Consider the following 17,538-nt stretch of genomic DNA (forward strand, 5'->3'; position numbering starts at 1 on the left):
CCTATGAGCCCAGCGTGTCCGAACTCTGACTCTGTAAGAAATCCTTCTCCCCACAGCAGCTCACACTCTGCAGGGACCTAGGAAAGAGTGATCTGAAGTAGGAGGCATCCTGAAAATCGATAATTTCCTGGAATTTTTCTTAAAAAGGATTTTGAAAGGCATTCCTATTTAAAAAAAAAAATGGGGGGAGTCAGCAAAGGCACCAGAAAGAAGGGAGGTATTCAGGACACCATGTGGCTGGTTTTCAAGCAGGAACTCCAGTAAGTTAGGCCCTGCCACTTCAGAGGGATGGGGATTGACAGGGAGCCTGGGATAATGGAGAGACAAAGAGAAAAAGAGGGGGGAGGGCCAGGGAGAGGCTGAAAGAGACACGATGGACAGAAAAGAAGCACAGACTGACACAGGGGTAGATGCCATCTTTGCAAATCGGGGCTCTCAAGGAAAGCTTGTTGTTTTCCTTTTATAAAAAGAAACAGTGGGGCTGGGCTTCCCTGGTGGCACAGTAGTTAAGAATCCGCCTGCCAATGCAGGGGACATGGGTTTGAGCCCCAGTCCGGGAAGATCCCACCTGCTGCGGAGCAACTAAGCCCGTGCGCCGCAACTACTGAGCCTGCGCTCTAGAGCCCACGAGCCACAACTACTGACCCCGCGTGCGTGCCTAGAGCCAGTGCTCCGCAACAAGAGAAGCCACCGCAATGAGAAGGAGCCCATGTACTGCAATGAAGAGTAGCCCCCGCTCGCCGCAGCTAGAGAAAGCCCACGTGCAGCAATAAAGACCCAACGCGGCCAAAAAAATTAATAGATAAATAAATGAAAGAAAGAAGCAGTGGGGGACTTCCATGGTGGTCCAGCAGTTAAGACACTGTGCTTCCACTGCAGGGGGTGAAGGTTTGATCCCTGGCCAGGGAACTAAGATCCCACATGCCTCGCAGTGAGGCCAGAAAAAGAAAAAAAAAAGAAAAAAAACTGTGGAGAAGTGGTTCTCAAAGTATAGTCCTGGGACCAGCTGAGGCACATTCTCAGGCTCCACCCAAGGCTCTCAGTTGAACAGGCTTTCCAAGTGATATGTGTGCTCGCTCAAGTTTGAGAACCACGACTGTGGAGTAGTCGTCAGGGCCCGGACACAGGCTTAATTAAGCCTTCAGGGTAAAGGCCAGAGAAGAGGGGGCACAGGAGGTCACCCGCAACAGCAAAAATAACACTATGCTCAGAGACAGGCGGGGGGGAGAGGCCCGTGTGAGCTGGCAGCGATGCTGGGTCTGAAGGCAAACCCAGGAGGGACGCGATTTCCTCCCCGGCAAGGTCATCCTGACGCCTGCCCCCGCCCTTCCTGAGATGTGTACACCTGCTGAATCCATCACCCGGGTTTATTTGAGGGGAAGAGTCCAGGCTGTTCTTCCCAGCGGCCCAGGGAACTCCCCCGGGGGTCAGAGGGGAGGGGACGCTGTGGTCTCCGCAGGGCCCACTGAACAGCGCTACGGGGCCCGAAGGACAGGAGGAGGGGACCGTGGCCTCCCGGAGCCCCGTGCGAGGGCTCTCGGGTCCACGGTCCACGCGGACCGTTCGTCTCCACAGAAAGCGCGTGCTGGTTTTCAGCAACCTCTGCCGAGGGCTTTGGTCTGTGGTTTGGAAATGATAGGGCCTAAATGAGCCCAAGAAACATCCAACTGACTTACATCTCCTTTTCTCACGTAATCGGGGTTCTTATAAATATCCCGGGCAAGGCCAAAATCGCAAATCTTCACCACGTTGTTCTCAGATAGCAGTATATTTCGTGCTGCCAGGTCCCGATGAATGCACTAGAATAAAACCAGTGGCATGATCAGTGCATGTCCTTGATCTCATCGGCTGATTTCCTACGCCTTCTCAGTGTTCTCCTTCTGAACTCGGGGATCCATTTCGCATGCTTCCTTTACATGAAGGGAGCGGCTCCTGATGCAGGTGGCGTCGCCCCAAACGTGAAGTGCTTCTCTACCAATACAGACCCCTGGAGGCCCCCAAGTCGAGAGAGGCCCCGAATCCCCTTTGCTAATGTGTTACAGGACAGCATCGGGGAAACAGAGCTGGCCATCGGGTTCTCCCGGGGAGCACAACGTCCCCAAAGCCTTTTATCCTGAGCTGCTGAGATCAGATCACGATCTAGCTGGAGTTTCCTGGGAGGACCCTGCTGGGACATATTAATAGATGCTCTCCCATGGGGTCGTGTACTCTGAGATTCTGGCCAGCTCTGAAGACATGCCAGAGGACGTTGTGGAGCACGGGTGCCAGGTTCATCTAGTCTGAAACCCAGCGAGCTTTTCCCCTGGAATTAAGTTCTACCTGCTGGTACCCAGGAGTCACTGTTCTCAAGCCTCCTCACTCATATCAGGACAAATTAAGTCGTGTGTTGTGAAGTTCACTCTACATTTAAGGACACACACACAAGCAAATAGGAGGAAAAGTGGATTTTATAGCAAAGGTGTGTGTTTGCCCATGTGAACATCCACACGACCAGGCCTGGTGAAGAAGCAAAACAGTAAAGAGTGAGGCTGACCTTTCTGGAAGACAGAAACTCCATGCCTCTGGCCACTTGAAAACTGTAAGAAATCAGATCTTCCATAGTGATGGGCTGCTTGTAGAAATCGTCAGAATCTGGAAAGCATTAAAACCGTAACTGTTTGTAATGGCTCTTGTTATGCCACCAAATCCCAGTTTATTGGAACAATGTTAGCAAAACATGAAACAAACCAACAAGTAGATCAGAGTTCATTTTCGAGAGCCTTTGAGTTTCAACATGAATATCCGAGATTTTTCCAGGCCTCTAGCCCATTTTGCCAAGCATGGGGGGCAGGGGATGACCCGTTAAGACAGCAAGGCCAGAGGGGAGACAATTGTACAGTTCCCTGTCAAAATTAGTAACTCTGTAAATAATCTAAATTCAAATCTTATCTCCCCAGGACATTACGCTTCGAGTCTCCCACGGATGTTTATTAGGGTGATAAATAAGAAAAAAATTTCAGAGATGCACAGTATGCTGTAAAAATATCTCAGACTGTAGGACAGGAAGGAATTAATACCTACCCTCCTCTTCCTCAACATCACTCAGACTTTTATCTTCCTGAAACCCGGAGCTTGCGAAGCTCTCGCTGCTGGTGACACTATCTAGTCTTTGTTTCTCGTCCTGCTCTAGGTCTGGCTCCATTTTCTCTTTCTTAGGCTCCACGTGTAAGGCTGCATCCTTTAAGAGACCAAGAAAGACACAGATGAAAGGGACAGAACAGTAACGGGGAGACCAGTCCCTCAAGCTGGCGCTCGCCTGCATTAGGAGAATGTCATCCGACAAAATGGATAGTAAATTAGTAGCCTGGCTTCCCCTGGGGTTGTGGAGTCAATTCTTCTCTTGACTGGGCTCCTTGACAGCATCTTGGGTAGGATAAAGGAATATCCGCAGCAGCTGCTATTTACTGAGAGCTTACTCGGTGTGAGCCAGGACACTAAGAATCTTTGGTACATTTTCTCTTTTAATCTTTCCAACAATTTTATGAAGGTAGTTCTTGCTTGTAATACACGAAGGAATAGGTTCAGAGAAGTCAGGTAATCAAAGTCACATGCAGCTAGTAAATGGCAAAGCTTGAACCCAGGTTCGGCCAACTCCGATCTATGCCCTTGAGCACTTTTCCATACCGTGCGCCATCTTGTGAAAGGTGATATGGAATGACAGAAAAGGATCCCCAGTCAACTCGGGGCCTTTGTAATCCCTGGGAGGAGTAATGAGAGAAGGCTGCAGTTACCAATTTCTCCGGTAATTGGAGAGAAGGAGGTTTCCTTGGAGAAGGAGGGAGCATGAACATTTCCTTTTCTCCCCTCCATTCAGAACAAAGATATAGTTTGATGCTAACAGAGGTAGAAAAGGCCTTTCACCCCGGACTGGGCCTCTAAGCCCTGGTGTGCATCTGGCTCTTTCATTGACCATGTGACCTTGAACAAACCACCTTGCTTTTCTGGGTTTCCTTTTTGTCATCGGAAAAGCTCTATCATCTTATTACATTTTGACTCACGGGAAAGGAGTTGTTGATTCTGGGTGGAACCAGAAGAGATTTTTATCACCTTTTCGTAATTCACCTAATCACTGTGACACTAGAAACAGCACTCCCAGTGGCTTCATGACTCGACCGTGTACCTAGCTCAGTCCTGGCTAGGTGGCAATGCCAGACAGGGTCGGAGAGGGACTGGGGTTCAGTGGTGTCCCCCGATCCACCTGCCCGCTGGGGCAGGGCTGAGATTCACCAGGCTCCCCATCCTTCCTTGGCTTTTCCTGGAAGTGTCACAAAGTGGGAATGGTCCCTCCACTAGAGGGCGCCGTGGGAGCAAGCAGAGGACAGAGGCGGCTGCTTCAGCCTGACAATCCCTGGAAGCGTGGAGGGTCCCCGGCTCCTGCCCCCCCGAAAAGAGACCCTCCTGTGCCGCAGAAGGGGAGTTAGGCCTCAGAGTGAACCCCGACTGCCGTCCAGGTGACCTACCTGAGTGGAGATGGAGATCGTAACTCTTGCTTATTACGTGTCTCCGAGGCAGTTAGACTCGACTCTGCTCAGTGGGGGACAGAAATTTTATTTTCCACAAGACCCTTCCCGGGACAGAAGGCGGCAGCGGAAGGGGGCTGGCAAAGATGCTGGGGTGAAAAGGGCTCGAGTCCTTGGCGTGACTCCAAGGACCGTAACTCAGACTCCTTCACCCCCTCCCTGACTCCCAATCAACGGTATATTTAGTTTTGCTTATTGGTAACCATTTCTGGTAAATGTTGATTTACTGAACTTTTTGGGACTCTGACAGAATACAGTGAATTTATTACAAATAATATTTAAAGGTCCTAGTGAATTTACTTGGAAAATGAAATATCCCATTTCTGTTTAGCCATTTGGTTTTTCCTTTAGGTTCCAAATATGAAATACAGCCATGTGTTTTCCACGAAAACACTAAGCTCCACCAACAGGGAGGTGAATCATTAAATATAGCCAGAGAAGGAAGCAAGCTCTTCAAACAAAGGACGCACGAACCCAAACGTTCCATCCTGCCCGGGTCCCTGGGGTATTCTTGCTGGATTAGTTCTTCCTGAAGCCAGCCCAGGATTTCAGGACTGAGGAGAATTTGTCCTGCTCTCCGCCCAGGGCACCACTCTCCACTTTTTCTTATGTTTTTTCCCCTCTTTACCCAGTGCAGTGCATAGAAAAAGCATTGAAGGGGAGTTAAGAGAGCTGGGTTTTCTCCTCGACTTCACCTCTTGCCTTGTGTGTCCTTAAGGCCAGTCACTTGACTTTTCTGGGCACATCTGTAATGTGAGCGTGTAGGCTAGCTGATCACAAAGATCCCTTTCAGCTTCAAGATTCTCATTATTAGAGGGCATGGTTTAAAATTGGGAAAGTATGTTCTTGCGTACATGTTGCCAGTCTGGTAGAAAACCTGTGTCTCTGGTTGGATCAGAGGCTGAGAGAATGGGCCAGCTGTCCGGTGGGTCTTCTTTGTGTGCCACATGAGAATCTCACTCGCTTGACAGAGATAGGCATCATTCTTGGGGGTCGCATACCTTATCCGTCATACAGATCATATAGATCAGTGGCATTAAGTTAGACTCACCCAATCTTTCTATCTCGGTGGATCAATGATGATGATGATAATTAACATTTATGGAGTGATGAACGGAATTTGATTCAACAATTCTGTCAGTTGGGTTCTATTATTATCTCCATTTAATAAATGAGGAAACTGAAACTTAGAGAGACTGAGTAACTTGCCCAAGGTCCCAGATTTCTTGAGTGGTAGAGACAGGATTTAAACCCAGGAAGTCTGATCCTGGAGTCTGAGTGCTTAAACCACCATGCTACATGGATTCATCACCTACACTGCTGATTACAGGTTAATAATGTCAAATCATTGTCTCGTGGGCTTCTCTAGTCCAGAGAAGGACACAACACTGGTGAAATAGGTCACATTGGCAAAGGTTTATTAAACTCTCCTTCACTCAGTAATCCCTTTTGAACTTTGTTTGCCTTCAGGACTTGGACCCTTGTGTTCCTTTTATTATATAGCTTTATTTTAGTGGGTAAGGCTGGTTCAGTATGTGTATAGGGGTGACATGGGTGGTGAAGGTGTGGGGAAGTGGGAGAAAAGGCAGTAGGGAGGGAAGAAAACGATTTCTCTGGCCCCATCACTGTTGTTGACTATAAAGTCTCTCAGTTGACTGAGTCCTTATTTTCTCTAATCTAATAAATGGAAACAATTATACTTGCCATCATCTTTTAAGAAATGAGTGACTAAGTGATTTGTGCATGTCTGAGTATCTATGGAGAGAGAAAGAGACAGAGAGAAATTTATCAAGATGATTTGATATTTAGGAAGATGGCTGGTAAATTTTAATCTCTAATTATCACTGCCTACAGTGGGCTCGAAGATTCTCTGTGCTCACCCCAAAAAGAGTGTGATATATTAGCGTGGAAAGAAAAAAAATGTTTTTAAAGGAAAAAAGCAGAGATTGTGTTTTAAGCTCAGTCATTAATGGTATCGACTGAAAAAAATGCACAACGTAGAAGCTGTGAGTTGGGTTTATTCAGTGTCTTTCTGAGGACTGTAGCCCGGGAGCAGCCTCTCAGAGAGCTCTGAGAAACTGCTCTGAAGCGGTGGGGGGGAGGTCAGCATATACGTGATTTTGGTGAAGAGGGGACGTGCATCCAAGCACACATCTTGGCAGAAGGTTGCTGCTAATTATGCAGAACAGGCATCTTAGTTAATGGTTTCGGGGCTTTTCTAAGTATGAGAAGATGCAAGAATCCAGGTTCCAAAAGAAAAAAAAAAAAAATTTTTTTTCTCCTGAAAATATGTAACTATCTGAAGGCCTGTTCTGCTAGTTTTCCCAGAGCACAGAGCGCCTCATTCCTGATCTCCGCCCTGAACTCCTTTCAGGGTGTGTTAAAGGTCAGCGACTGCAGTGGCTCATGACTCAGTCCTTGCAGAGCTGGACGGATGGCTAGTGACATTCTTTAGTTGGCAATGGAAAAATATATTCTCTTGCTTTATGCTGCTACAGCCTAAATGGAAACTCACTGCTGTCTTGAAAAACCTCCAACCCCTAAGTTCCTTACCTTGTTGAGAAAGAATAAGGCCCGTTTGCTCTTGAGATAGTTGGATAGATTTCCGTGTTTGCAATATTCAACGATCACCATCAGAGGCCCTGCAGCCAAAACAACACATGCTCAACCACACCAAGCCAGCCAGCCATCTGCCAGCCATCAGCGGGCCTGAGAAACCGCAAACCAACTTGTTTTTATATTAGCGGGGTCTGGGGGATGCAACTTGGGGGTGAGAGAGTTTTGGTTTTTTTTTTCAACTGGACCTGAGAAGGAGTTTACAAAAAAATACAAAAGGAAAAGGAGACAATTGGTCGGGGGTCGGACTGGAGAAGAAGCAGAAAAAAAAAGAGTAGGAGAGAAAGAACTGGGGGGAGGGGGAGGGGAAGGGCCAAGGTCAGGGCTCTGCCTGTAACTGCCGGCCACCCTCTTGGCCCCTTGGCCTCAGGACACTGTCACACCAGCCCCTACCTCCCAGGTCCTGTCTGACCTGACCCCCCAGCTGCATGGCCACCTGGGGGTATCTGCACGGAGGTTGCCCCAGGGCTTGTAAGGTCTAAAGCGGGGATCGGCAAACTCATAATGGGAAGAGACGGTAACTATTTTAGGCTTGTAGGCCACACAACTACTCAGCTCTGCCTTTGTAACCGGAAAGCACCTGTAGACGACAGTACAACCAAATGAGTGACCGCGCTCCAATCCAACTTTAGGAACGCACAAATTTGGGTTGCCTATCGTTTTCCCATGTCACAAAATATTCCTCTTTTTTTTTCCCCCCCCGCCAACTACTAAAAACGGTCAAAGTAAGCTCCCAGGCTGACTGGCCATCGTTTGCCGACCCCTAGTCAAAAGAGGCAAGAGGGTTGGAAAGGAAACCCCCGAGCTGCACTGCGGGTCCTCTGGGCTCCCCGAAGGTGCCATCCCCACCGCTCACCCACTGGGCTCTAGGCCCACAGGGGGAAGAATAACTTCCGTTTCTGGGTCAGAGCAGAAGTGGCCCCAGAGAGGCTTCTGCACGTGGGCCCTGTCCTGGGGCATGCTGGGAGCACTAAAGGTGCCCTAGGGGAGGATGGAAAGGTCTGCGACTCCTCAGTCATAACACACCATGTCCCTGCACTTGGCCCTCTCGGTACGGCCTGTCCGAAGGCCGCGTCCGCACCCCACCTCCTCCTGGGATCCTGCCAGGAGTGATTCCTTCCTCTGGATGAAGCTTCAAGGGAATGCTAACCTTCTGTGCATTTACCTTGGCTCCGGTCGCACTCCTCCCAAGTCATCCTGAGAAAAACGCCCTGCCCTTGACCTCGAGCCTGTGGAAGGAGGTCTCTAAGGGAGTCCTTCTGTTCAGAACCTTTAAGCCAAGTGTGCAGGCAAGCCACTTCCAGGATGGGAGCACCTTCCATCCACGGACAGGCTGCTTCCTCTGGACCGTTGCCAGGCCATGTGCCAGGAGGCGGGAGGCGCAGTGTGGGAAGAAGGGCCGTGGGACAGAGAACTCGCCCAGGGCGTGTGAACCGGGAGAGGGGCAGGCCCTCCCTTCCCCTTTACCTCCTTGCTTGGTGCAGGCTCCCAGCAGGTTGACGACATTCAGGTGGTGGCCGATGTGGGTCAAGATCTTGAGCTCGGTCATCAGAGCCTTGTACTCACTGGCTGTGGCCCCCTCTGTGTGAGCAGCAAGGGAGAGTCAAGGCGACAGGACAATGGGGCTTTTTCCTCTGGGGCGGCCCTCCTGCCCCCTGTGTTTGGCAGCGCTCAGCCCTTACTGCATTGGCTTCCCCACAGTCTGCGGAAGGGCCAGCCTCCAGCCTGGATTCAGTCCTCCCACCCTCTTGAGCCAACGTGCTCTTGGTTACAGTGAGGTGCAGAGTGGTGGTGGGGTTAGTCACTGGACGTTTCCTTTTGGTGGACCTCGTCCTGTTCAGTAACGTGCTGACTCGGAGCTGGGCACCCGGGGAGAGCGCCTTCCAAAGGCTTCCTTGCGTCAGAACCAGGCCCAGCAAGAACTTTCCAGGCGGGGGATGATCCCACACCTCACCTCTTTTTCTCACTTGCCCTGCTTTGAGAAGTTACAAAGGAGGAGCACAAAGGGGCCTGCAAGGGCAGAATGGCCACTTCTGTAAACATCTTTGCCATGTGTTATTTTCTCCCTATAACCTTTTCCTCTCCGGAGTCTGCAGGGTTATCTCAAGTCATGAGGGTCCATAAGCATCTGACTTCAACTTCATTCTCAGAGATAAACAATGTCAATCTAAGAATTAGCAGAGTCTAAAGCCTAAATTAAGTTTGTCTTGTCTGTTTGTTCTTATTGGTTAACTTCTAAGGCATTTAAAATTTTTTAATTATGTTTACAAGTAAAAAAAAAAAAAAAAGTCATATGAGCTTGCTGTAAACTATTTCAACAATATGATGTTTATAGAGTGAAAAGTGGAAGCCACCCCAACTCACTCATCTTTTTAGCAGTAACCATTGTTAATCATTTGGAGTTTCAGAGCTTTTTCTGTGCATTTATAAATATATGTACCCAATCAAAGGTCTTTTTTGTTTCCATAAATGGGATCATATATAAAAAGATAAAAGCAAATTTGATATATATAATTTGCTTTTCCCCCCTTTTAAATGTCATAGACTTTCCCCATTCTTTTAAATTGATTAATGGCATTCCTGACATTTAGACTGTCTACAGTTTTGTTTTGTTTTTGTTTTTGCCATTACACATATGCTGGAATAAACAGCCTGTGATCTTTGTACCCATGTGCAAGTATTTCTGCAGGACAGTCCTGAAAGTGGGTCGTGCATTTCACGTTGCATTTGTGCATGCGAAGGATGTGCATTTCACATTGTGGTAGATACCAACATGGTATTTCATAAGCACAAATCATTTTTTAATAATAACCAGATAAACTCTAGAAGCCTCCCAGTGGGATTCGGATTGGCTCACAGTAGATGCTCAACAAATATTTGTTAGACAAATAAACAGCATGATTATTCTTCTCATTTCAGACATGGGCTTAAGGCCCAAAAAGGTTAAAGGTTTTGCTCAAGGGCACTTTGAAAGAGCTTCTAACTCATGGCCTTTGTTTGACATTCTGCCTTTCCAGTTTCTCCTAGAAACAGATGGCCAACCAGTTTAAACAAGAAAGCTTGAATGAAAATAGTTTTTTAGGAATGTTATATAGTGGGTGATTTGGCAGTCTTTTTCAATCAAGGCTGATGGCTTAAAAAAAAAAAAAAAGATAAGCATTTATACAGATACTACACACCCTTTTTCTGTATTGCATAGAACACATTATCTGGCACTTTAAAAAAAAAATTGCCAGTCAGAATTTCCCCCTCAAATTCATCCCTCCACGCATTGATGCCCCTTTAGCACAGAGGGAAAACCAGGTTCTTTTGCTCAGATTGTTCCATTTATAGGCAGGGGCATTGGGTTATCTTGGACCCACAGTAGACAAGCATGGGCAGCTGACTTGCCTCTCCTAGAGATGATGTGTGGTAGTAAGCAGGGAGACAAAATTAGCTGAGGAAACAGATGCTTCCAGATTTAGTTTCAACTTATCTCAAGGCTGGATATACTAGCTTGCCTCCAGAACCCAGGCCAGGATCATTTTCAGGATTTTGGAGCAATGGATCATTTCTAGGAGGCTGGGCCTCTGCAGCCCTTCTGTAGCACTGAGGTGTGGGGGGGGCGGGGGGGAAGAGCCTTGCACCTAAACCCTTACTTTTGCACTGCTGAGCTCTGTGGCCTTGCAGAGGCTGTTTAACCTTTCTGGGCCATGTTTCTTCATCTGCAAGTTGGGATAATAATATCTACCTCACAAAGGCTGTAGAGAGAAAAATAAGAAAAGTGGCAAATTCATGCGGTCCAAGCTACTAAAGTAAAGTACCTAGTCTGGTGCTTTCTCACATAGAAGACACGTTGATGCCTCTCCTCTTTAGAATCTGGGTGGGAGTGGGGTATGGGGGGGGTGCTGGACTATGGGTATTCTCACAGAGATGCCCACCATCATCTGGGTAGCTCACCTTGAACAAGGCCTGCTTTGTGGATGCAAAGCTCTTTTCCTGGCTACTTTCAGAGTGGAACTGTGAGGTTCGTTGCAGAGTTTTATCAGAGCCTTCGCTCAACAGCCTTTTGAAGTGGAAAAATATTATTACATGGGACTTTTTCAATGACAGTGTCGCTGCTGGATGAAAATGAAGGCTTTGAAGTCTCCCTCAGCACATGGGCCTTTCTGCTGGAGCCTTTGCCAGCTACCTGCTTGGTTGGGCGCATAGCTTTCTATGCCTCAAAATCCCCTGGCAATATCTTAGAGACTTTGGAAAGCTGAAAATTGCCCATTGGGTTTTCAGTCCTGTTTCTTTTTGGTTTGGGAAGCTTAAAATGCATTGAAGTAACACGACAATTTCATCACAGTGAAGTATTTTCTACGCTTTAAAGGACCTATGAGTCTTGGAGATGTTTGGTTGACGTGACTTTCAGTGATTTTTCGTTTTCACTCTGTCTTAGGGTGCTGGTCATAAATCACTGTGTGCTTCACAGGGTGATAGTATCTTCAACATAGGAAGATAGTTTGTTGTTTTCGGTTTTGTTTTGTTTTGATTTCTAGAGAGGAAATGTTTAATGGGTGGGACTTGACACTACAAAATAGCCTGAAGTTCTGACCAACTGAACTGTACTAGCTTCATATTCTTACTTTACAGTGAGGTCCAGCCCCAGCTAAGCCTTTGAGATTTATGATGTACAGCTAAGTTGCCATCATAACGCCATAGTGGATCATTCCAAAACTTCGTACCTGTGGTTCCTGTGGGCTTAAGTCCCTGGTAGTCTAGAAGAATCTGAGATGTGGTAGGAGAAAGATCTCTGAGGAGATGGAAATCACTTTCCCGTGGATAATGCTGGACTGTTTCCCTTACAAGGTTTATTCTGAGCTCTTGCTGGTCTCATCTAAAGCTCCAGAGGTCAAGGGGCTTCCAGCAGAAGCAAGTTTTGTGGCCAGAGCAGAAATGGCTTCTGTCTGTTCCTAGGCCACACCCAACTTGTGCCAGCATTTAGGGAACGTAATGGGTGAGCTGAAAGCCAAACTTACACCATCCATACCTTTCAGCATTTTTACAGCCACCGTCCGGCATGTAGGTGATTTCTTAATGCCAAAGGCAGATGCTTGGACCACTTTTCCAAAAGCCCCTCTTCCAAGTGATTTGCCTACAATGAAAAGAAGATGTTGGTTTGTTTGCCAAGCCAGCAGGGTGAGTTTAAGTCTTTTTTCAGGAAGAAAGGGTCTTTTCCCTGTGTGTGTGTATGTGTGGCATGTAGCTCTGAATGGAATCTCCAATGAACTGACCCCAAAAGGGTCAGGACACATTTCTGGGGTATCTTCCTTTCAACTCTTTATTGTGTTTCTGCGTTGCCCTCATCCTTCACAGCTAGGCTAGGCCCCTAGAAGGCATTTGGTGCAGGTGGATGGCCAGTTTCCTCTTTTACAAAGTCCTTCTTGTGGGGAGAGGCTACGACATCCTGAGTGGTGTTTTCCATTGTTTAATAACATTATTACCACAAAAATTTCCCTATGTTTAACCTAAGCCCCTTTTCTTGCCACTTGAGCTTATTTCTTCTGATCTGTTTTCAGCAAAGGGAGGAAACTGAGAAGAAGGGGGGTTACTGCTGTTGGTTACAATGATGCTTCACAGCTACCAAAAAATAAAGTCGTTTCTCAGACTTCCTTGCCAGGCAAGATATTCCCAGTATTTCCAACGTGTCTTTACATGATGATTATAAATCTTCATGGTTCAAAACATGGGCCTATCAACCACTGGTAGTAATTTGTTTCAACCACAGAGAGATGGTTGCCAAATGCAATAACAGAGTGAGGTTTCACTCACGGTACCCTGTATGTTATGTCGTAATGACTGTTAAACACTTTTTTTTTTTTTTCCCTCACCCTTGAATGAGACAACTTCACTCAAAGGGGCAATGACCATGTCTGAGTCTTCCCAGAACTTGGCCTGGTGCCTGGTGCATCTGGGTCCCCTGTGTGTTAGGGCAGAATGAAGAGTCTCATTTGGGAATTGGTGAGATGCCAGCAGCAAGTCTCATACAATCCTGGGTAAGCAGAGGGGCCCGTGAGATGCGCACCTGAACGGCGCACAGAGATGAGGAGGGACCACCCCCGCCCCCAAAACGCCTCAGCCGCCTTTTCCATCAGGGCTTCCCTCTCCTCTGCCAGGAAACAGGTTGCTGAGCACAACCTAGAGAAACTGTACACTCAAGCATGATACGGCAGAAGAAAGAGTGAGCCTAAGAAGTCGCCTTTTTTTGGTTCTTCTGGCGGCAGGTGGCGGGGGGGTGTTGGAAAGCCAACAAGATGCCTCTGGTCAAAAGTCAGTCCTGGTAGGGAGAGGGCGACTTCCACACAGAGCCTCCAGTTCCAGCCAAGTCCTCTTCCTCAGACTGTTCTGATAATGCGCCTTCAGTGAGCCAACTTTCCTTCCTTCCTTCTTTCCTATCTTCCTCATGCGCCAATCCCTTCCCCCAAAGGACACAGTTTGTTGTTTGTGTTTTAAGATTCCTAGAAAATTGGTAATGAAGCTTTCCTGCCTCCTCATCCTACTAGAAGCTTTATACTTCTATGCGCAACTCCCACCCACCACCCACCCGAGGTCACGTCCAGTGAGGAGGTGGAAAGAGCTCCGTCCCCAGTGACGTCAGCGGCGTCTCCCCGCCTGGGTCTCACGGGGACGCGCTCTGCGTTAGGAGGAGACACTAGTGAAACGACATGCTTCCCCTGGTCAGATGTGCACCTGTCGTGGCTGATCAGGTCATCCTCCCAGAGCATGCTCCATGGACGGGGGAGAGTCCCTGCTCCCTTCTTCAGATAAAAGCATCCAAGAAATAGCAAAGTCAGGAGTTCTCGTTTAAATGAAAGAGCCTCCGGTGGACCCTGAAATCACGTATGGAAAGAACACTGGCAGATACCTTCTCCAGATTGTAAAAATAGGTGCACTTTGGTTAGAAGCTTATCCCTTGCTTTTGTAGGGTAAAAGAACACCTTTTCTTCTGCATTGCCTTCTACCCTCTAATGTGAAAAGTGTCCTGAGTCTGAGACAGATGAAGGGTATCTCTGTCTTGGGACAGCTGTCCACGGAGTCTGCAGACTCCTCGCTTGGGGCAGGCGACGTCCTTTTCCTTTCCACAGCTTCAGCCCCCGTGCATTCCCTTCTTAGCCATCACACAAAACACTTCATTTTGACAAGTGTTTGGGGACTTTGCTTTGACCAGTGAGAAGGCGCTCGTACTCACTAGACTTCCCTGTCTTTTCATTCATTCTCTTGGAAGCTGACTGCCGCCTCGAGCACGGCCAGAAGCTGTTACGGGCTCTTTAATCACCTGGCGCAGTTGCGATCCTTTGGCAGATCTGCAGTTCCAGGGTCAGGGGAGCCCCATCACACCGGACTCGATCTTGCCTGATCCTTCTTTTCCCTTAAAATCCTCCTTGGTGTCACCTAAATGCCACTAGCTTGGAAAAGCGCTAGGTCATTGTCATACCACGAGAGGATATTGGAATCTCCTCCGAGAGTGACTGGCCAGGGTCCCTGGGACACGGTGGGGAGAGTGCAGGCCAGCCCGGGGCTGAGTCCCTCTTGGGCATCCAGGGCTCATCTGACACTAGGCAGCACCATCCACTTGCCAAACTCCACACTCCATGTGTGGTTTCCCATGTTAGGTAATCCTGACTTTATTTTCCAATGGGAAGATGCATTGTCAGGCATTATCCCAACTTCTGTGATAAATGCATAGAAGCGGAATTCTCGCCCAGGTGGAGTGAGGAGGCATCTCTAACAAAACAGGTTTTTTTTTTTCGTTCTGGATTTCAGGAATGTCAATGGTAGCAACACCTTTGACCCAAACGCTCACTCTGTCTATCAGGTGCTATCAATTCTGACTTCTGTCGCCAGGGCTGCGAGTCGTAACCCGGAGTACACTCAGCTGAAATCAGAAGCCGTTCGGTCTGTGTATTTCTCTACGTTTGTAACTCGCTGTAACTCTGCCCATCAAACCAGCTTTTCCTCTTCATCCATCCAGACATAATTTTGATTACTTTCAGTTGCCAGACGTTACTTCAGATTACTTTCTGTCATGTATTTGTTTTTTAAGCCAAATAAATCTTGGGCCATAGAGTAGGACAAGGACGCCTCTGGCCCTTGCAGCCACACTGCATTGAAGGGCAGAGTTAGATGATTTGACCCACTTACCCTCATCCGTCAAAGACACTCACATGTACATTAGCCGAATCATAGCATCTGGCAGCTCCGGGAAGGAAAAGAACCAAAAGATCTTCAGCAAGGAGACTCTTCTGAAATGGGATTCTCTAAACTCACAGAGCCCCAGGGGAATTCTGGTAGAAGGGTTTGCATTCTCCTTTGATGTGCCATCAAGGATCACAATGGTACTAGGCCAAGGAATGAAGAAATGGGACAGAAAGCTCGCGTTTCCTATACGGAAAGACGCATGTCTGCTTGTGACTAATAACTCTGGAAAGCAGTGTGGCCCGAGAATGGCTTACGGTTGTGGGAAAACTATCCCATGTTCCCTGCCAAGGTCACTGGCGGGGTGGGCTGGGCCAGCTGCCATATAATTTAGACTTGCAGAAGGAACTCATCTTGTGTGCCACCTGCCCTGAACTACTCTAAATTTAGTTGATTTCCACACCCCCCACCCCGTCGGCAGCCATTGCTGGCTTTCGCCTGTCTCTCCAGCCTTTTTACTGATTTCTGATTTTCTTCCCCAAGCCAAACAGCAGGCACTCCTGGGGCCAAGTCTTCTTTCTCATGGAGGGAGAAATGTAAGTGGAATCATTTCAAGGCCCAGGAGAACGACAAGAAAAGCCATTTCTCCCTCTCTGTCCCCTCACACCCCTACCCCAATATGGTCTGCATGTGGAGGAGGGGGGCCATGCGAGTGAATTGGAACAACAGGTTCTTCGGGCAACAAGCTCCGCTGGCTCCGTGATCTCTTTTCTTCGTTCCAAATATTAATGATTCTGGCACACATAGGAGAGAGTGGAAAACCTTCAGAAGCCACCGTCCAAATATCTGGGCAAGAGTGTCCGAGGCTCCTGTTGTTCTGTAGCACCGTGGGCTGGAGGCTAATTTGCATTGTGCTGTCTGAGCTGGAGGAGCTTGGGGGTAAGCTGGAGAGAAAGCACGTTGGCCCAGTGTTTACAGCGTCCCTGTTACCTAGAAAACAGCAATCCTCCCTCTTCATAAATGACACGTAAATGACCCCCAGGGGCTTTTTTCTCTGTGTGGACATTTCAAACACCCAGGGAAATTCAAAGCATGTAATTTATAGATTCGTGCAGAGGGGGTTTTGGTCCTCAGGCTTGCAGAGCACAAACTCTCTCACCATCTATTTGGTTTTACTGCACCTCCTCATCCTGAATTGTGTTCTACGTCACCGATTTCTCATCCACAAAAATTTCGTTATTTAAGAGTGTCTGTACTTGTAAGACTCTGCTGGAACTAAGCTCTCCCCTTCTCCTCCACTTATCGGCTTTTACAGCTGTGTCCTTCTCCCTGCGAGGGGACAGACTCAATGCACCTTTACATCCCCAGCACCTAGACGAGCATCTGCTGCTCGGAGAAGGTGCTTAATAATTGTTGAAAGAATTAACAGGTGCTGCCTTGTCCCCTTGACCTTCTGTCCTAGGATTCTAGAGAATTCTTTACCTCTGTGTCCATCTCCCTTGCTGGTTTGTGAGCAGCTGGAGGGTAGACTCCCGAGTCCAGTTGACTTCTGTGTCCCTCAAAGCGCAGTGCTTTGCAAGTAGTAGGTGCTCGGTTATGGGTTTAGGAATCTGCGGAACAAATACTTTACCCAGTTTAAGTCTCTCCCGGGCAAACTCCCACTTGCTGGCATCGTAAGGGAGCCGTTCGCACTGCTCATCCAGGGGAACTTCATCTGGGTCCACGATAATCGATAGGTAGTCAGTTTTAATCTCGGAAGAAGACTGAGAAATAAAGAGATCTCAACGTCACCAAGAAGGAAACAACTTTAAAAACCCAGATATCCAAGAAACAACACTTGGCAACATCGGCTGCTATTTTGGTTCGTTGGGTTGAAACCACGTGGTGGGGAACAGGAAGGGCCCTCCGCCCACACGTAGACACATCACACGTGGGCGTGCAATTTTCATCAAGCAACCCCTCACTATTCCCGCAATACATTTCTGCGGCACCCGCCCCACCGTCCTGTCTCAGACCAAATGCACTCAGGTTCTGCTGTGATCTTATTGCTTGTTCTTAAACAAGCAATAGTCCTCTGGAAAAATGCAAGGCATTTTAATAAAATCATTCCAAACTGTGACTAAAAATAACTTTCCATGACCATTCTCCACACGCAGGAATACACATGACAGATGAGTCAACGGTGGGGTCCATGACTGTGGCT

The 17,538-nt window shown here is 47.9% G+C and overlaps 1 protein-coding gene across 2 annotated transcripts in view; it reads right to left on the bottom strand.

The window, feature by feature from the left end:
- The window catches only part of FLT1 (fms related receptor tyrosine kinase 1), a 171,396-nt gene that overhangs the window by 17,478 nt on the left and 136,380 nt on the right, over positions 1–17,538 (bottom strand). For both annotated transcript variants that reach the window (XM_059903324.1, XM_059903323.1), the window contains 7 exons: positions 16,966–17,098; positions 12,190–12,294; positions 8,643–8,756; positions 7,113–7,201; positions 3,061–3,217; positions 2,534–2,631; positions 1,677–1,799 (listed from right to left, as the gene is read on the bottom strand). In XM_059903324.1, coding sequence (XP_059759307.1) covers positions 1,677–1,799; positions 2,534–2,631; positions 3,061–3,217; positions 7,113–7,201; positions 8,643–8,756; positions 12,190–12,294; positions 16,966–17,098 — 819 coding nt within the window. The remainder of the gene's footprint in view (positions 1–1,676; positions 1,800–2,533; positions 2,632–3,060; positions 3,218–7,112; positions 7,202–8,642; positions 8,757–12,189; positions 12,295–16,965; positions 17,099–17,538) is intronic.

This window comes from Balaenoptera ricei, chromosome 18, assembly GCF_028023285.1.
Source record: "Balaenoptera ricei isolate mBalRic1 chromosome 18, mBalRic1.hap2, whole genome shotgun sequence".
NCBI classification, from domain to species: domain Eukaryota; kingdom Metazoa; phylum Chordata; class Mammalia; order Artiodactyla; family Balaenopteridae; genus Balaenoptera; species Balaenoptera ricei.